This window comes from Carcharhinus amblyrhynchos, chromosome 32 (genome assembly GCF_965287045.1).
Source record: "Carcharhinus amblyrhynchos chromosome 32, sCarAmb.v2.hapA, whole genome shotgun sequence".
Lineage (NCBI taxonomy): Eukaryota > Metazoa > Chordata > Chondrichthyes > Carcharhiniformes > Carcharhinidae > Carcharhinus > Carcharhinus amblyrhynchos.
The window spans coordinates 22,711,740-22,732,382 of record NC_137355.1 but is presented as its reverse complement, the minus strand read 5'-3'; the positions used below and the strand labels follow the sequence as shown (position 1 = coordinate 22,732,382).

The 20,643-nt window shown below is 46.1% G+C and overlaps 1 protein-coding gene across 2 annotated transcripts in view; it reads left to right on the top strand.

Annotated features, from left to right (window-relative positions):
- The first annotated feature begins 2,665 nt into the window (after positions 1-2,665).
- Positions 2,666-20,643, top strand: part of LOC145360738 (neogenin-like) — a 181,185-nt gene continuing 163,207 nt past the window's right edge. For both annotated transcript variants that reach the window (XM_080216120.1, XM_080216119.1), the window contains exon 1: positions 2,666-2,937. In XM_080216120.1, coding sequence (XP_080072246.1) covers positions 2,874-2,937 — 64 coding nt within the window. In that variant the 5' untranslated portion in view covers positions 2,666-2,873. The remainder of the gene's footprint in view (positions 2,938-20,643) is intronic.

Sequence of the window (20,643 nt, the reverse complement as noted above, 5' to 3'; positions counted from 1 at the left end):
GATTTACACCTGGAGGCAGGGACAATAGCTGAGGCATTAAATTGCAAATATTGTCTTTGTTCAAAAAAGGAGTTAAGGATAAACTCTAACTACTGGAGCAGTCAGTTTAACTTTGGTGAGTTGGCCAGGGTGGACTGGGATTTATTGAAACTATAATTCAGAACAAAATTGATAGTCACATTGACAAATACTGGTTATTCAGAGAGCCAGCATGGATTTCTTAAGGAAAAATCATGTTTGACTAACTTGCTGGAGGCCTTCTGAGAGGTATCAGAGGGTTGATGAGGGTAATGTTGTTGATGTGTGGAGATTTCCAAGAAGCACAGGGCTACACAACTGACTTGTGAGAGTTATGGAATAAAGGGGACAGTAGCAACATAGGAATCAGGAATGTGCCATTCAGCCCGTTAAGAGCTCCACCGTTCAATACGAATGTGGCTGATTATTCATTTCAATGCCTTTTCCTCACTTTATCCCCATATCCCTTTGTGTTATTTAGAAACCTGCCAATGCTGCTTTAAAACATTCTGAACTGGAACAGCTGGATGAGTGACAGGAAAGGTGGTAATGATTTATAGTGGAGTATCCCAGGGGGTCAGTACTGGACTCTTGCTTTTCCTGATATATTAGTGATCTGGACTTTAGTGTACAGGAAATTTACAGACAACACTCAAGCATTGTAAACTGAGGAGGGAAGAGTAGAACTTCAAAAGGACATAGACAAGTTTGAGGAATGTGTGGATAGATGGCAGAAGGAGTTCAATGTGGAGAAATGTGAGGTGATATGTTTTGGTAAGGAGAACATGGAGAAACAGTATAAAAATAAAGAGGGGGACCTGGGTGTATCTGTGCATAAGTCGTTAAATATCATAGGGCAGGTTCAGAGCACTGTATAAAGGATACAGTATCCTCGGCTTTATTAATGGGGCAGAATGTACAAGAATAAGGAGGTTATGTTTTTATTCATTAATGGCACTTGGATGTTGCTGGCAAAGCCAGCATTTATCGTCCCCACCCCTAATTCCCCTTGAGAAGGTGGTGGTGAACTGCTGTCTTGAACCACTGTAGGTAGACGCAGCGTGTTGTTGGGGAAGGAATTCCAGGATTTTGACCCAGGGACATTGAAAAAACAGCGATATGTTTCTGAGTCAAGACATTGAGGGGTTTGGAGGGGAACTTGTAGATGGTGGTGTTCCCATGCATCTACTGCCCCCCCCTCCTTCTAGGTGGTAGTGGTTAAGTGTTTAGAAGGTGCTTGGGAGCCTTGGATAATTCTTGCAATGGGTACACATACTGCCACTGGGCATTGCTGGTGGAGGGAGTGAATGTTTTTGTGATGGGGTTCCAATTAAATGGGCTGCTTTGTCCTGGATGGTGTTGAGCTTCTTGAGTGTTGTTGGAGCTGCACCCATCCAGGCAAGGGGAGAATATTCCATCACAATCCTAATTTGTGCCATGTGGATGGTGGACAGGCTTTGGAGAGTTAGGAGGTGAGTTATCTGCTGTTGAGCTTGTGTAAGATCAACATCAGCTGGAATATTGCATTCAGTCCTAGGCAGCTTAGACATTAGAGTGCAGACGTGGTGTACAAGAATGATTCAGAGATGAGAAGCTTTAATTATGTTGGTGGATTGAAAAAGTTGGGATTATTTTCTTTGCAGAAGGGAAGGCTGAGAGGAGATTTGTTAGAAATATTTAAATCGTGGGCCTGGGTAGAGAAGATGAGGGGAAACTGTTCCCATTGTGTGGGAAGATTGAAAAACAGAGGGCACAGATTTAAGGTAATTGGTAAATGAAAAAAGCAATTTGAGAAAATATTTTTTCTGCAGAGAGTGGTTTGAGTCTGGGAGTGTGAGAGTAGCAAATTCAATTGTGGCATTTGAGATGAAACTTGAAGATTATTTGAAAACAAATGATATTCAGGGGTGTAGGGAAAATAACACATGGTGAAGTGCTTTGTTGGTGAGCTGATTCACAGTGGGTTAGCATTGCTGCCTCGCATCAGGGACCTGGGTTCGATTCCCAGCTTGAGTCACTGTCTGTGCAGAGTCTGCACGTTCTCCTTGTGTCTGAATGGGTTTCCTCCGGGTGCTCCAGTTTCCCCCCTCAGTCTGAAAGATGTGCAGCTTAGGGTGCATTGGCTGTGCTAAATTCTCCCTCAGCATATCTGAACAGGTCTGTGGTGACTAGGGGATTTTCACCATAACTTCATTGCAGTGTTAATGTAAGGCTACTTGTGACTAATAAATAAGCTTTGATTCAGAATGGATGGCCTGAATGGCCGCCTGTGCTATATCAATTCTGTTATAAGTGGAGACTTCAATTAAGTGTGTGGCTTCCAGGAGTGTGTGTCTGTGCAGGAGGTTGAGCTGGGTTTAGGTGAGACAGTGCATTGCATTCAATCCATTTGTTGTCTTCAGTGGTCCACTCCAGGGTTTTCTGTGATGAGTCTGGTGTGTGACCTGATCCATTCCAGGGCTTTACTCTGGACTCCAATCCGGGTCTTGGTCACAGTGATCCCGCTCCGGTGGAGAATCCAGTCCGGGTCTTGGTCACTGTGATCCCGCTCCGCTCCGCTCCGGTGGAGAATCCAGTCCGGGTCTTGGTCACTGTGATTCCGCTCCGCTCCAGTGGAGACTCTAGTCCGGGCTTTGGGGGCGGCGATCCCGCTCCGCTCCGGTGGAGACTCCGGGCTCGGTGCCGGGCTTTGCGGCCGATCCCCTCCATGCTGGTTATTGTCCGTCGGTCCCGGCCGATCCCCGCTCCCGCTCCGCTCCCGCGGCTCTTTCCCCGGGCACCGGCACAGGCGGCACCGGCACCGGCGGAGGCGGCGACTCGGGAGCAGCGAGCGGCCCCGGGCCGAGGGCGGGAGGATGGCGGAGCCCCGACTGCGGTTCATGCTGCTCCTGGCGGCGCTGAGCACGGCCACCGGCACAGGTACCGGGAATACCGGGATAATCACTGGGATAATGAGGGAATACCGGGATAATCACTGGGATAATGAGGGAATACTGGGATAATCACTGGGATAATGAGGGAATACTGGGATAATCACTGGGATAATGAAGGAATACCGGGATAATCACTGGGATAATCACCGGGAGAATGAAGGAATACCGGGATAATCACTGGGATAATGACCGGGAGAATGAAGGAATACTGGGATAATGAAGGAATACTGGGATAATGAGGGAATACTGGGCTAATCAATGGAATAATGAGGAATACAGGCATTATCACCAGGATAATGTGGGAATAGTGGGATGAGAATATACTGGGTTATTTACCAGGATGATGAGGGAATACTGGGGTAATGACTGGGATGATGAGGGAATACCGATAAGGGAATAGCAGGAGAGCAAGGGAATATTGGGATAGAGGAAATACTAGGATGCTGAGGGGAAACTGGGATTATGATCACTGGCAAAGAGGGAATACAAGTTAATAAGGGAATCCAGGTTGATGATTACTGGGAAAGTGAGGGAATGCCAGAATGATGATTACTGGGAGAGGGGGAATACTGGGATAATGAGGGAATACCGCATGGCAGGGGGTATTCGGATGTTGATTACTTGGAGGGAGGGAATAATTGGAGAGAGAGTAATTATCATGGGCCAAGGGACATTGGGAGAGAGGGAAGGAATATTGGAATAATGAAGGACTACAGGGAGAGGAAGTGAATACCAGGGAATATTTGGGGAGCGAATACCAGGAGCGTGAGACGATATTGAGAGAGAGGGAGAGAATAATAGAATATTGAGGGGATACTGGGCAAGGGAGGGAATTCCAGGACAATGGGAAAATATTGGGAAAGAGTGTAAATACCATCCACAGATACTGGTATGTTGCGAAAAGATAAGGGATGGGAGGGGAAATGTGTGTAATTTCTGGATAGTGTGCCTAATACCAAGAGAGAGGTACCTGGGTATACGGGGGAGAGGTGGTACAGGCAGGGACGTTACAGAGCAAGTTTACCAGTGTGTCAGAATAATCAGAAGCAATAAACTGGGAATAGTGAGGAGAGTGGGAACAACATTGGAAAAAATATTGAGGGGGAAAAACATATGTACCGGTGAAAACTTTGATGGACGGAAGAGACTGGAAGTGGGTGTATGAATCAGCAGAAACTGGGAAAGAGATTGTAATATCCTTGGGCCACAGGGAGAGAATGGGGGTACGCAAGGCCTGACAGCCAGAACAGTGAACAGAGGGGCTGGGAAAATTGAGTGAGGAAGGAGATAGAAATATCAGGAGAGGGATCTGACAGGAAATATTGTGGAAGTGATTAGGAATAGTGATGAGAGATTGGAGATTATTGGAGGGAGAGAAATTGTGATTGTTGGGAATTGATTGGTGAGAGAAAACTGAAAAAAGAGAATCTGGAAAATAGGAAGAGAGTGGAAATAAAGGGAGGCTGAATAAAAATTCTGAAGATGAAAGGGTGAATGCCTTTAGAAATAGTTTAGGAATTGGCAGAAACTGGGAATCACTGAGAATGAGAAAACTTAAGGGAATGCAGAGGGGCCAACGACACAAAGAGAGAAGTGAAATTTGTGTTTTACTGTCTATCTAACCCCGTGCTGTACCTGTCCTGGGAGTGTTTGATGGGGACAGTGTAGAGGGAGCTTTACTCTGTATCTAACCCCATGCTGTACTTCTCCTGGGAGTATTAGATGGAGACAGTGTAGAGGGAGCTTTACTCTGTATCTAACCCCGTGCTGTACCTGTCCTGGGAGTGTTTGATGGGGACGGTGTAGAGGGAGCTTTACTCTGTATCTAACGCCGTGCTGTACCTGTCCTGGGAGTGTTTGATGGGAACAATGTAGAGGGAGCTTTACTCTGTATCTAACCCCGTGCTGTACCTGTCCTGGGAGTGTTTGATGGAGACAGTGTAGAGGGAGCTTTACTCTGTGTCTAAGCCCGTGCTGTACCTGTCCTGGGAGTGTTTAATTCGATGATTCATTGTGAAGTGTTTTCCATTTTCCAGCTTTGACATCTTGAAGTAAAAAGTGTAACTCAAAAGTATAAATTCTGAAAATTATTTCACGGTCTCAGAATAGCTGGGCATGGTGTTATACTACGTGTCTGTCACCTGCCACACACGCACACTGCTCTATTAAAAAGTCACGTACCTAGTGTTCCTGCTCTCCAATTTTCTCTCCTCTTCAAACGCTGCCTCTTGTTGGACTAATTTCATGCTTCATTATGATGTCCAGTTAGTGAGTTGTGTATGAGTCTGGTCAGTGAGTGTGGCAAACAAATAGACCAGAGAGTATTGCAGTTAAACTTCATTGTGTCATCACTGGATGGCTGTAGTGACCAGTAGAATTCACTATTGCATGATCAGGAATGACAGCCTGGCTCCGATATTCCCTGTTGGTATTTATAATATTCCGAACATCACTTTCAATTCAGAGCAAACTAGTGATCAGACTGATTTTCAGTCGAATGCCAGTAACCTACTGACTGCATGCCCTTTGTAAAGGTGTGATAATTCATGCAGTGGACAAACAAAGTCATTTCTGGACAGATCTGAATTAGCGGCAGATTTCAAACATGGTTTCCAGGTGGAGGGATGCGTGGAATTAACTGTGTGTCCACTTGAACAGTAAAATACACTGAGAAACAATTGCCAATTGCACACTTGTAAACATGTCTTTGATGATGGGGACAGGCAGTGACTTGATGCTGTACAGCATGAGGATGAGGTCCAGGGCAGGGGTGCAGGTCTGTACTTGGTCATCATTGGAGCAATTTGAGATAAGGAATTAAGGATAATACAGTTTGAAAACCAGTTGAATTAAATATGAATTTTCCTGAAGTGTATTCTAATTGATAAGTTGGACACAGCATGAAACTGGGTGTTTCTCGGTTTATGGAAGTGAATTTACTAGCAACCTTCCAGAGCACTATTTTGTTCTGACTTTAAGCATGCATTGTTCCTGGGGATGTTGTAGTGTTGTACCTGGGTGTTAGTACACAAGGTGATTGTTGCCTTCTGTTGATTGTTTAGTTCAGTTTATGATACCTGTTACATGTTGCTGGTGGTCGCACATATCAACTAGGCATCTTCACGTGTAAACTGAGAGAGATGGGTAAGAGCAGTGAGCTTGGTGCTGTTGAAGCACTGGAACATACTGCGGAAATTGCAATATAAGCCTTTATTCTTCTTTATTTTCCCAAATTCCTTCTCTGTTTCCCATAAAATGCAGACTTTTGCAAGCCTATGATTTGACAGATACTGCCGTAAGAACATAAGAAGTAGGAGCAGGAGTAGGCCATCTAGCCCCTCGAGCCTGCCCCGCTATTCAATAAGATCATGGCTGATCTGAAGTGGATCAGTTCCACTTTCCCGCTTTCTCCCCATAACCCTTAATTCCCCTGTCCATCAAAAACCTATCTACCCGTGACTTAAATATATTTAACGAGGTAGCCTCCACCACTTCAACAGGCAGAGAATTCCAGAGATTCAGCACCCTCTGAGTGAAGAAGTTCCTCCTCCATTCTCTGCACCTACACGGTGGCACAGTGGTTAGCATCGCTGCCTCACAGCAGCAGGGACCTGAGTTTGATTCCCTGTTGGGTCACTGTCTACGTGGAGTTTTCATGTTCTTCCCTGTTTCTCTGTGGGTTTTGTCCAGGTTCTCCACTCCCCCCCTACAGTCCGAAAGATGTGCTAGTTAGATCTATTGGCCGTGCTAAATTCTCTCTCAGTGTACCTGAATAGGCGCTGGAGTGTGGCAACTAAGGAATTTTCACTGTAACTTCATTGTTTGTGACACTAATAAAATAAACTTAATCTTTAAACTTATCCAGGTCCTTTATGTCTGAGCATTGGGAGGTTATACAAACAGTGTCACAGTTTAACTGATCCTTTTCTTAATGTCATCATTTTGTAACAGGTGTCACTGGGCAATGATTGGGAAAGGGACCAGGGACCCCAGTTCCTCTAGTCCTCGACTGCCTTCCCCCAGCTCCCCGCCTCCCCCAAGCCTCCATGTCCTTTCCCCTAGCCACATGTTCCATGGCAGCTTGGACCTCTTTTCATTGCTGCTGAACTGGGACCAGCTAAGACAGGGTCGAATTGACTTGTTGCTATTTAACACCTGTGGTATGAAGTTTCCAGCAGAACGCTCCATCCACTTGTGATCAGGGTGAGGTGCTATACCCTCGAGATTAAGAAACAAACAATCCTGATCAAATCACAGAGAGGCATCAGAGAGAGAGAGAATGGTGGAACTGTGGGAACTGTTTAAACGAAAGGTTTGTCATGGTGGAATCTGTTTGCTGGCTATTGTTCCTTTGAGTACAGAGAGGGTAGGCACACACACCTCAGAGATTGTACATAATGCTGCAGCTGTTCTATTCAGAGGTGTTAATACTCACTCTGAAACACGATAGCCACCTGCAGCGATAATAAAGGATAGCTGGGGATGGAATATTAACAGGATTGCTGAGTGACATGGGCACTGATGAGTTTTAGGTCCTGTTACTGATTAAAAAATCTGCTTTGTATTCCCACCTCACAGGAATCCTGCTCAGTATACCTGTTTCAAATTAATTTGTGAGAAACCTCCCAGCATTCTTATTGGCCCAGTGAGTAAAGGATAACCTGTTGTTAGGCTAAGCAAGGATAGGCTTTGCTTTTATGGACTTAGCTGATCGCAGTTTGGGCAGCAGTTGTCCAAATTGAAGGGTATGAGCTCTGTGAGAGTTTGTGCTCCTGACCAGTGATCAGGGTGAGGGGATAGCTTTGGGTCAGCATCAGTGCTCCTTGATAAAGTAAAACAAAGCTTTTCACAACCTTTGGATATCTCAAAGAGCTTTATATCCAATGAAGTGGTTTCAAAGTGTCATCACCCTTATGAGGAAAAGTGTCCGTCAGTTTGTGCTCTGCAATGTTCCATAAATCTTTTTTAAATAATATTAGTTGATGAGCTTATATTAATTGAGGGTGTCAGGCAGAACTCCCCTGCTCTCCTAATCATATCTTGGGATATATAACATTCCCCCGTGAGAGTGGATGGGGCTTTAGTTTCGTATTTCAAATGAAAGATTGCACCTCTGCCAGTGCAACACTCCCTTAGTACTGCTGTCAGCCTTGATCATGGGCTGAAACCTCCGGAGTGGGAATTAAACCCACAACTCTCTGACTCAGAGGTAAGACTGTTTCCACCAAGCCATTTCTCACATCAATGGAACAGTGTTCCGAGACACACTGTTAAAGGTCACACCTGAGAAATGGCCATGGGGGTGATGTGAGAGGATTGCTGGAAGGACAGAAACAAAGGACTCTTGTGAGGCCAAAATAAATGCAGTTATTTCATCGCATTAGGCAAGGTGCCTCTGATTTTCGAAAGCGTCCGTTCCAGATCACCATGGGTTTAATTTAAAAGTGAGTTACTGGACACAGATTCAGTCTCAAACCGTTCCCACAACCATTTCCTTTCTTCCTGCATGAGCCTCAGCTTGCATGCCCTGGAGATGCCAATTCTTCATGAGATTTGGTTACAGAGATTCTAACAGCTTTACGATACCTGCCCATTCTTTGTGAGGTGAGGTGGTATCGGCAGTTTTTGGAAGGTAACGCAGTTGAAAGTAATTTTCTTTTTTCCCTGCTCTGTTTTCCAGTCAGCCTGATTGGTTCAGGAGTAATTGATTCTCTTTGCCTCAGGAAGATTCAGATCGTTATTGAGGTGTGGGATCTTCCTGATTGATTTGGTTTAAAGTTACACTGAAACCCAGAATTGTGCAGGTGGTTCACCCAAGAACCGTAATCACCTTCAGGGCATAACCTCTTTAGTAGGTGCGATTTCTGTGGGATTCCTTTATTTTAGTTGGGGGGGGTGGGGGGGCGCTTCTTGGCCTCTTGCCCCGTGGTGTTGGAGGCTTTACAATCTCCTTGAATAGTTGAGGGACCACTTAACACTGTTAAGATAGCAGTGAAAGATAGTGAAGAAGTTGACCCTTTGACTGAACCTTCTTCGTTAAGAGGATCATTTTGGGTTGCTGTGGATTTGAAGTTGCTGCTGTGTGTGGGACTTCCCCAGCGCTGAATACTTTGTGACTTCCCAGACTGTTCGAGGAGTAGGGAGATATGTCACACCTGAGAATCCTCAAAGCAGAGCCTCTCTCTACTTTGCTGAATCAACAGGACCCTGTAGTGACTGATCTTCTACAACCTCCATCTTCGGCTCATAGCTTTGCAACCCTTCCTTGCCAGGTTTCATTGACAAGGCCAGCAACTGCTTGGAGATCAAGGATGCCTTCAGAATCTAACCAACAAATGCAGGTGAAGGTGACAGTCAAGATGGATGGTAAGGGGGGGTAATCCTGCATCCTCCCTTCAGCTTTGTGACTGGGGGAAGCTGTGACTATCTAATGTGTGCTGTCCAGCTCAAAGTTTGTCATTCCTGTGGAAAATCCAGCCGTGTGGCAGCCAACTGCACTGCTCTCATCTGTAAGAACAGCAAGCAGGAAGGCTAACTGCTGTAGCCTGTGTGGCAGAGCAGGCCATCGCTACACAACCTGCCCCAAATGTGACCCTCTACTCAGACGGTGAAAGCCCATCAGATGAAACGGGTAGCCTGACTACCGACAGGGAGACGTGTAAACCGACAGTAAAACTACCAGCCACCAGAGTGGGGGAAAGTGGGAGACATTGGAAAGGAAAGAGGGAACAGCCAATAACAATGGAAAAGGACAATGTCATCCCCCTGAGTGAGCAGCAAAAGACCCCTTCCATCTGAGTCAGACAGCACGGGTGGCTACGCTTGGACGCAGATGAAAGTGGATGCCTGCAGAAGAAGGAAAACTCTCGGGAGTTTGATGAGGAGCCCCCTGGGTTCTAGAGCATCGGAAACAACAAGGTGACCAGCGGATCCCAGCTTCGGGAAATCCTGGAGGGGGTTGGGTGGGAGAGATGATTCTGTGCTGGAAACCCTCTGATACCCAGTGCGATATTTGTCTGGTGTTTGCCTGATGTGAGTGTTCTATCAGTGCCCTCTGGCTGAAGGCCAGATTCAGATCTTCCCCTGGCCAGTGCCCTTGCCCCGTTGGCTTGTTGAAATATTCTTGTTTGAAGAGGATCTGGGAACTGAGTTGAGACAAGGAATAGAACCTGGCAGCTTTGCTACAGTATAGATCAGTTCCATATCCAGCAAGGCATTTACCCACTAAATGATCAGAAAGTCTTCAAAATCCTCCCGTTGCATAACCCTTGCCATAATGCATGCTGTTTTTGAGAACATTTCTAATGAAGAAATGTATAAAAACCAGCCAGCCTTCCACACTGGAACTTGCTTCCCAAATCCCTCTTCCTCTCCAACCTCGTGCTTTAATCCCCATTAAAACCCCAGCTCTTCACCTTTCCTAAGGTATTCTCCATTCGTTTCCTGAAATGCTGTGGGACTTCTTTCTACGTTGAAGATGCTGTTATAATACAGTCTGCATTCTAGTTCAGTGATGGAATCGATGTGCACCGAGAGCTTAGGAACTGGTCTTGGAGATGGATGATGGTGCATGCTAGCAGCTGTTGTTGGATTGTAAGCATGCATTGCTCAAATGTTTGTGGCTTCCAACCTCGCTTCCTTTGCTGTTGTTGCACTTTCTGTTGATTCTAAATGCTGGCACTTGGAATTATTCTAAATCATGCAGAGATTCAGTGAAGCAGCACCTGTCCAAGGCGAGAATCCTGTCCAGCCGGACAGTTGTTGCACAGTTGGTGATAGGACCACATGTGGATGAGAAACCTCCTGCAACAACTTTTGAGGATCCTTGCAGTTCTTTGGGCAGACATACTCTTCAGGGAAGGAGGTCCCTTTGGCACCAGTTTATTGCCCACCATCTGCTGTAGCTTCCAATTTTTTCCAGTTATCAAACGCTCTCAATGTAATTTGATATGAGCATTGGTATACCTTTCTTTTTGATCACCGTTGGTTCTGCCTCCTTCCCTGATTGGAATTGTCTAACAACCCCACTGTGTGGCACAACCGAGCTGCAGTTTACATGGATTTTGGTGCATCTTGAACAAAGAGAATTACAGCACAGGAACAGACCCTTCACTCTCCAAACCTACACTGATGTCCGACAGAAAAACAAGTCACATTTCTATAGTGCCCATTACATATTAAAACAGCTCAAGTTGCTTCACAGGAGCATTGTAAATAAAGTATGACATTGGACTGTATAAGGAGGTGTTAAGCCAAAAGTACATTGGAATAGTCAAGTCTCCAGGTAACAAAGGCATGAACGAGAGAGCTTCAGAGCACGTGGGTTAGAAGGGTGAGGTGATGTTACAGATGTGGAAATAGTCGGAGATAGCACAAACAAGTGGTTGGAAGCTTGTCTCGGGTTCAAACCTGACAACAAATGTGACTAAATGTTGAATTTGGTTTACCCTATCTGCCATTGTTCAAAATGAGGAGTTGTTTCTTGTGTTGACTCCCCATCTAACTGACAAAACATTCAACGTCACCCAGAATCCAGGCGTCATCGCTTGCAGATCTTAACGGTGTGATTGTGAAATTCACGGCCAAGATCGACATGTCAGCAGCAGATTCCGCTCGCATTTGGGTTATGTATCAGTGTGGAGAAGGTACTAGTGTTACTTCCAGGGAACCAGTTAGAAGAAAGATTTCACAATGTTAAACTGTATTGGCCCAAGTGAAACACCTTGAGTATTTGAACTGACAAATGAAATACAGCCAAACATCACCACAGCCCATGTCACGGGACATCCTAACCAGGCTGCTCTGCATTGAGGTGAGTTCATGGTCCTGGTTTACTGATGGATTTGTTGGGTTTTTCTGGAATAGTTCGGTGGCTGGATCTTTATAACAATAATGCCATTCTTATTGGAGCTGCAAAATTCTATTTGAGGGGAGGAAGTGGGACACCCACAACAAGGGCCTCTGAGGCACTGCCCTCCAGCACTCTGCCGTGCCGCCCTGTGGATGGTATTGACTCATTTTCCTAACTCAGCAGAGGAAGCTAATTTATCCAACGCTTTCAATTTGTTGGAATCTAAAATCAGTACTCTTATTCCAGAAATGCAGGTGGTGAAAGACAAAACTAGCGCCAATCTTTACTATTATAAGGATTTATTTACAAAATACACATTATGAACAGACACCTTCTTATCCAACAACCAGTTTCAGTCTGTTCCTTTTGAAAGGGGCACAAGAGAATCCCCAGTTAATACCAACCACCTGCACACAATTAAATATAATGAATATACAATTAACAAGCAGATCAAGCACAGCAAAGTACTTCATCTTCAAAATCTTGGTGCTGAAAAGCTGCTGGCCTTACAGACATTGTTTCCTTGCCTAAACATCCAGCTGATCCCTCCCTGCCCAAAATACTGCAACTGTTCTTGCCAACCAATGAGTTTGTGGCTGAGCACAGGCCAAGGTGGCCCCCGCCCCCCCACCCCTCAAACCCCTGGTAATGAGGGCAAGAGTCAGAAGCTTGCTCTGAATTGGAGCAACAGGCTGTTCACTGCCCATTCTGGTTTCAAATTAATCAGTTTCAGCAGTGGGGAAATTCAATCCAAAACGCAACACATACTGATATTCCCAGAGACTGGGATTTAATGATGTACTACTCAATAAAATCTGTCTTTCTGTGTGCCGGGTATTTGGAATCATGTTTGCAGCAGTATTCAGGATAAGGCTTGAAAGGGAAATGTTCTGAGTCTGTAGAGAAATCTCTGGAGAAATGGACAGTGCTCAGAGAGCTGGGATTGACATGTTGGGCTGAATGGCCGTCATCCGTCACTCATTGGTGCATCAACATTTGGGAATCAAATGGGGATTGGTTTTCCAAATCTGGCAGACCAGAACCCCCTCCTCGAGCCCTCTCCATTCCTGTTTTTGCCCTCTTGCTTTCCTCTCCTGACATGCTCCCTCCCTCTCTCTCTCTCTCTCTCTCCCTCCTTCCCTCTTCTTCCCTCCCCCCGCCCATGCTTCCCCATCTCTCTCTCTGTCTCTCTCTCCTCCCTCCCCCCCACACTCCCTCTCACCCCCTCTCTCTCTCCCCCTCCCCCTGCCCTTGCTCCCTCTCTCTCTCTCTCTCTCTCTCTCCCTCGCCCCTGCCCAAACTCTCCCCCCGCCCTCTCTTTTCTCCCCCCTCCCTCCCCCATCCCTCCTGTTCTCAGTACCTTGAGGAACAGCCGAGGTTCTTAGAAGATTGGAACTCATGCTGAGCTGAGCCGGGGTATGGCACCGGCCTCATTGAAATACTGTTTAGCTTTAAATTATTCATCAATGAAACGTTATTAAAAACTCTAATTATTTTGTACCTTGTCAGCCTGTGGGTATCGATGGCAATGGTGTGGTGAGTGTGGTGATTTGCTCTGGCAGTATTTTGAACGGTTTGAGGGGGGAGGAGGTGCATTAATGCAACAACAGAATTGATTCGAACCCAATCCCCTGCCGTTCATTTCAATCTGTTTTCCAGAATAAAAGGTTTTTGGCAAACATTTATTAGGGGAAGGGAGAGATACCTGCTGTCATTATCACAATAGCTTTATGTTGTCTGATTGCCTTGAATAAATCAGTGACATGATAAGTTGGGCATCTTTTGGGGTTACTCCTCTCCCCCCTGCTCCTTACTCTCCCCCCCCCGCTCCTTACTCTCCCCCCTGCTCCTTACTCCTCTCCCCCCCCCGCTCCTTAGTTCTCTCCCCCCGCTGCTCCTTAGTCCTCTTCTCCACCCCACCCAGCTCCTTACTCCTCTCCCCCCCCAGCTCCTTAGTCCTCTCCACCCTCCCCGCTCCTTAGTCCTCTCCCCCCGCTCCTTAGTCCTCTTCTCCACCCCCCCGCTCCTTAGTCCTCTTCTCCACCACCCCGCTCCTTAGTCCTCTCCACCCCCCCGCTCCTTAGTCCTCTCCACCCCCCCGCTCCTTAGTCCTCTCCACCCCCCCGCTCCTTAGTCCTCTTCTCCACCCCCCCGCTCCTTAGTCCTCTTCTCCACCCCCCCGCTCCTTAGTCCTCTCCACCCCCCCGCTCCTTAGTCCTCTCCACCCCCCCCGCTCCTTAGTCCTCTTCTCCCCCCCCGCTCCTTAGTCCTCTCCCCGCCTGCTCCTTAGTCCTCTCCCCCCCACCTGCTCCTTAGTCCTCTCTCCCCGCTGCTCCTTAGTCCTCTCTCCCCGCTGCTCCTTAGTCCTCTCCCCCTGCTGCTCCTTAGTCCTCTCCCCCTGCTGCTCCTTAGTCCTCTCCCCCCGCTGCTCCTTAGTCCTCTCCCCCCGCTGCTCCTTAGTCCTCTCCCCCCCACTGCTCCTTAGTCCTCTCCCCCCCACTGCTCCTTAGTCCTCTCTCTCTCTCTCTCTCTCTTCCCCCCCCCCGGCTCCCTGCTGCTTGTGTTTAGACTGGGTTATGGAAGGATTGTACTCATCTGCGATCATCTCCACAGGAAGGTATCCTGCCAAGACTCATTGCCCAGATTCACACCTGAAAACTAGTGACTGGGTTGGAGTGTGAGGATGGCAGTTGTTCATGGAACCTGCTCCAGTTATAATCCACGCTGACAGGGTGAAGGTTAACTATCACCTAATCGTTTATGAGAGTGGATACTGTAACCTGGAAACAATACTTTCTGTGGTTGCATGGAGTCGATCATTTGTTCTGTTTATTCGGTTGGATAGAATCTAGTTAAATACATTTGGAAGGCTGCTTAAGATTCCAGTGTGTGGGAAGAGTGATGATTTAATGTCTTACAGCTGTCTTATCCTAACACCTCTTGTCTTGAGGTGTGCTATGTAACCACGCTCAGCTAATGTCTGCCATTGATACAGGAGGAAGGGCCTGGCTTTGCCCAGTTTGGCTGTGGAAGTTTCTGAGCCCGAGTGTGGGTTTGCATTCCCTCTGAGATTTGCAGCACTTGTGATTGAAATCCGTGCCTCGAGTCTGAATCCTTGCAGGAACGGCGGAGAGGGAGCCCAGTCTGAGAGATGGCTTTGATCCTGTTGCTGACGTTTTTTGTTGCTTGAACTAGAGGAATGTTTGAGGCACTCAGGAGGGGACTCAGAAACTGGGAGCCCTGCTGAGAGGTGGTACAGATCCATCTCGTGTGCGTGTGTGTGGGGGAGCTGTTTCTGTGAGTGGGAGAGAGAAAGAATGTTGGGTGAATATAATGTCCTGACAGGAGGTCTGTTTGTAATTTTCACTCCCCTGTTTACATGCAATAAATAACAACTGTTTATATTTATATAGTGCCCTTGTATGATCAAACATCCCAAGGCTCTTCATGGGAACATTATAATACACACACAAAGTCACATAAGAAGATATTAGTTCAGATGAACAAAAGCTTGGCCAAAAAGGTTGGTTTGAAGGAGTGTATTAAAAAGAGGAAAGGGAAGTTTAAGAAGAGAATTCCCGAGCTCTGGGCTCAGATAGTTGAGTGTGTGCCTCCCAGTGATAGAGCAATTCAAATGTAGGATGCAGAAAAGTCCTGAATTAGAGGAACACACACACATCCTGGGGGTTCTGGCACTGGAGCCGATTACACAGACAGGGGCAAGCTCATGGAGAGATTTAAAACAAGGATGAAAGCTTTCAAATCAAGACCAGGAGGCAATGTCGACCAGAAAGCACAAATGTGACAGATGTTGCAAGTCACAGAGAGTGGCAGTGGTGCAATGGTATTGTCATTGGATGAGTCATCCAGAGACCCAGGATAAGGTTCTGGGACCCAGGTTCGAATTCCATCACAGCAGATGTTGAAATTTTAACTCAGTAAAAATCTGGAATTAAAAATCTAATGATGACCATGAAATCATTGTTGGAAAAACCCATCTGGGTCACTAATGTCCTTTAGGGAAGGAAATCTGCTGTCCTTACCCGGTCTGGCTGACAAGTGACTCCAGAGCCACAGCGATATGGTTGACTTTTAAATGTCTTCTGAAATGCCTGAGGAAGCCACTCAGTCAGGGCAATTAAGGGTTGACAATAAACGCTGACCCTGCCAGCAATGCCCACATCTCAAGAATGAATAAAAAAAGTTAAGGCATGGGCAGCAGATTTTAAGTTTACAAAGGGTAGAACGGTTTTAAATTAATTCATGGGATGTAGGCATTGCTGCCTAGACCAGCATTTATTGCCCATCCTTAGTTGCTTTGGAGAAGCTGCCTTCTTGAACCACTGCAGTCCCTGTGGTGTAGGTACACCCACAGTGCTGTTAGGGAGAGAGTTCCAGGATTTAGACCCAGCGACTGTGAAGAAACAGCGATATATTTCCAAGTCAGAATGGTGAGTGATTTGGAGGGGAACCTCCAGGTGGTGGTGTTCCCACGTTCTGCAGAACTTGTCTTTCTTTTTTGGTAGGGATTGGAGGTTTGAAAGGTGCTGTCTAAAGAGCATTGGTAAGTTCCTGCAATGCATCCTGTAGATGGTACACACTGCTGCCACTATTCATCGGTGGTGGAGGGAGTGAATGTTTGTGAATGGGGGTGTCAGTCAAGTGAGCTGCTTTGTCCTGCACTCATCCAGGAAAGTGGAGCGTATTCCATCACACTCCTGACTTATGCTTTGGAGATTGTAGAGAGGCTTTGGGGAGTCAAGAGGTGAGTTACTAACTGTAAGATTCCTAGCCTCTGAACTGCTCTTGCCACCACTGTATTGGTATGATTAGGCAAGTTCAGTTTTTGGTCAATCATAGAGTCCCTACAGTTCAGAAGGAAACCATTCAGTGCAAGTCTGCACTGAATCTTTGATAGAGTATCTATCCCAGGCTGTGTCCTGTAACTTCTTGCATTTTCCATGGTTAATCCATCTAACCTGCAAATCTTGGAACATTGTCGGGTAATTTAGTATGGTCAATCCCCCTAACCTGTACATCTTTGGACTGTGGGAGGAAACCGGAGCACCCAGAGGAAACCCACACAGACACGGGGAGAATGTGCAAACTCCACACAGACAATGACCCAAGGCCAGAATTGAACCCAGGTCCCTGGTGCTGTAAGGCAGAAGTACTAACCACTGTGCCACCCTATGGTAACTCCCCCCAGGATGTTGATGGTGGGGGATTCAGTGCTAGAAATGTGTTTGAATGCCAAGGGGAGAGCAGCCAGGAGTGCTTTGGACTGGTCTTTTATTCCTCTGATGGAAGGCATAAATGTAGCTCTGAACAGCAGATTTGCTGACAGGATGAAGGCTGGGCCATGTATAGAGGTGGAAATCGGCAGTCTTTGTGATGGTACGAATATGGAAGCTCATCTTGGGATCAAATGTGACACCAAGGTTGTGAAGAGACTGGCTCAATCTCAGAGTGTTGTTGGGAAAAGGGATGGGTCAGCAGCTAGGAAATGGAGTTTGTAGTAGAGATTGAACCAATGGCTTCAGTCTTCCCAGTATTTATTTGGAGGATATTTCTCCTCACCCTGGACTGGGTGTCAGATATAATTTAACAAAGATGGAGTATTTATAGAGATGGTGATGAGTTAGAGCTGCATTTCTTCTGCATATACGTGAAAATTAATTCTGAACCTTTGGATGAAGTTTCTAAGGGGCAGCGAGTAGATGAGATACAAAAGGGTCTAGAGGGGTAATTTTTTCACACACAGGGTGGTGAGTGTCTGGAATGAGCTGACAGAGGCAGTTGCAGAGGTGGGTACAATTTTGTCTTTAAAAAAGCATCTAGACATTAATTACATGGTTAAGATGGGTATAGAGGAATATGGGTCAAACACAGGCAATTGGGACTAGCTTAGTTGTGAAAACTGTGTGGCATGGACAAGTTGGGCCGAAGAACCTGTTTCCATGCTGTAAACCTCTATGATTCTAATACTCTAACTATGAGGGACCAAGGGGGGCATCTGAGGTTATGGTGAGGGAGCAGGGAGAGACACCATTGCCAGTGATTTTCTGGCTATGATTAAATGGGTAAGAATAGGAGCAGGTGAGAGCAGTCCCAGCCAGCTGGACGACAGTGCACTGGAGTTGGAGGATGATGCTATGGTCAAACATGTCAAAGGTTGCAACAGATTAGGGGTGAGAGGAGCCTGTGACAAAGGTGAACTGTCGCCTAAGATGCCGCTCGGATACTGTGGACGTGTGGCAACCTGATTGGAGGGATTCAAACATGGAGTTCTGGGAAAGACGGGAATGGATTTGGGAGGTGGCAACATGTTCAGGGTGTTTGGAGAGGAAAGGATGGTTGGAGTGGGATGTTAATTTGCAGGGATGAAGGGATTCTATTGGAGGAGAGAGTGGAATTAAAGGAGAGATGGAGAATGCCTGGGGGAAGCTATTGGCTAATGTGGGGTCAGGAGCGGAGGTTAGGTTATCAGTAGTTTAGTGGGAATAGAATCGTGTGAAGGAGGGTCTCTTGGATAAGAGGAGCTCACAGAGGGCATGAGGGGTGATTGAGAAATCAGAGAAAGCTGTGGGTTCAGGGCTGGGAAAGGGAGAACATTAAAGAGAGCTTGGCTGGTGGAAGGGAGAAATGGCCTACTCCTGCCCCTATTTCTTATGTTCTTATTAAGAGCTGATTGGATTGCCTCAAGTCTAATGACAAGAAAGTCCTTGAGCTCCTCGAACTTGTTCATGGAGAGGAGAGAAGAGAGGTTTAAGAAAATTGCTTGACGTAAAGAAGCCAGGATTATCATTGCTTCCAGGATAATCCTGGTGAACGTTTTCCGAAGACAAGAGCAGGACCTGGTAAGTGGTCCAGGCAGGTCAAGTGGTGATGTCCCAGTTTGCTGTGTAAGATATCCTTGGACTGAAGGCACTGGGAGTGAGAGCCTGACCGGGGAAGGACCAGGGTCAGAGAGAGAGAGAGACTGTGTAAGAGTTTTACTGGGGACTGTGATATTAAAGGTGAAAGTGAGGGTGTGGTTCATCAAATCGGTCGCTCCAGAAACGTTGTGAATATATGATGGAGATACTTCCTACAGCTAGAACTATTCTTCCTCTTCCTGTTTGATTGCAGCAGTTGCCATTTCCTTTAAGTACAAAAATCTGTCCCTTTTAAAAATGTTATTCTCAATATCCTCTCCATTTCCTCTGTGTGTTAAATGCACTGACCCTCTCAGAGCTGCAGGAACATTCTTCCAGAAGGCTATTTGACTGCTGAAGGTATCACAGCTGAGTTTAATTTTGTTCCCCCTCAATATTGCACTTACCAACACTGAAGTCGAGGTGCGTGCCTGGAAATCTGCGATTTCCCAGTGTTGTTTGTTCACAGTGAGCTACAGGCCGCTCCAGAACTCAGTCATTCATCCAGCTTTAGCTCTTGTTTTCTTTGGAAACACAGGCAGGCCTGTTGAGCGATGCCAAGAGCTACAGGCTGTGAGTTTATAACCTGGACACACAAGCCTCTCTGTGTGCGTGCCTGTATGAAATGCCCATTTAGAAACCAGTGTGGAAAAAATTGCATTTTAAGATCTTTGCAAATGCTGGGCAGCAATTAAGTAGTAAAGTGCTATTTGTTTGAGATTAGCTGGTGGAAATGACCCTCTCTACCTTAATAAAGCCTTGAAGTAGGTTAGCATACGACTCTGCTTCTGACACGTTTTTAAGGGACTGCTACTTTTTGAACAAGAAAACATACGGGGCCCTCAAAGCATTCGTGTGAGGGAGGAATGTGTGGGCATGCTGGATCTGGGTGGAAGGACTCGGTTTGTGGTGGGACTTTGGAGCTCTGTTTGCAGCTGTACAGCTGTTTTGAAGTTGCTGAAAGTTAGAACCTTTGCCAAATGCATTTTAAATTGACTCAAATCTGGAATGGTTCACAGTGTACACTGTAATTAAAAAATAGTTTTGGAGATGTGTATTAAATTAGCTGAGCTGCACTTGGGGTGGGTCAGAACCATCCAGCATTCCTGGTTTCAGTGATTGGGGTAATGGATGCCTGCTGGGTGAGGATAGGTCCGTACTGAGCTATAATGACCTTCCTGGTTGAATGACAGGCTGGTACTGATGAATTGCTATTTAAGGTGTGTTATCAGTATTTGTACATCAACATTTTAAGAAATGATCAGTATCTTTGGCATGGGTTTCAGAGGGTGGAAACTGACAAAAAGGATTCAGAATGAAATTGGTGGCAACATGTGTCCGTCACTTTATTAGAGTCTGTGAATGAGTTCAGCGCAGTTCCTGAAGCTTGTTTGATTTTTCACAGGATAATGACCTGATTTTTTGCTCGTAATATTGGTGACATCCCACTGAAAATGATTGAATTGTTATCAGCATTACAACAGCAATGTGTGGCTCAGTATGCTTAAAATATTTATAGCCTTCAATGCAAGAAGTATTTTAAAAAACATAAAATACAGATTTAAATATTCTCTATTTCTCCACAACACTCCACATTCCTCCTTCCCTTTGGACTATTGGATTTTTTTGGAGGTGTAGATCCAAAGGCTCCAGAGATTGTTTTGGAGTGAGAATCCTGCTCCAGAATTCCTGTTTTTGTTCAGCAGGATAAGGGTTATGAAGGTGTAATTATAAGTCACTGTTTATTCAGGGTCAGGGCTTCTTGATGTCTAACTGTACAGAGTACTAGTTTTTCAGAGTGAAGCATCTGTGCCCCTTTGTGTGGTGGAGTTAGAGGCGTTTGGGGAAGAATCGATTAATACATTGCATACATTAACTGATGCAGGTTTGATGAGGGCATTGCCTGATAAGAAGGAATGTTATC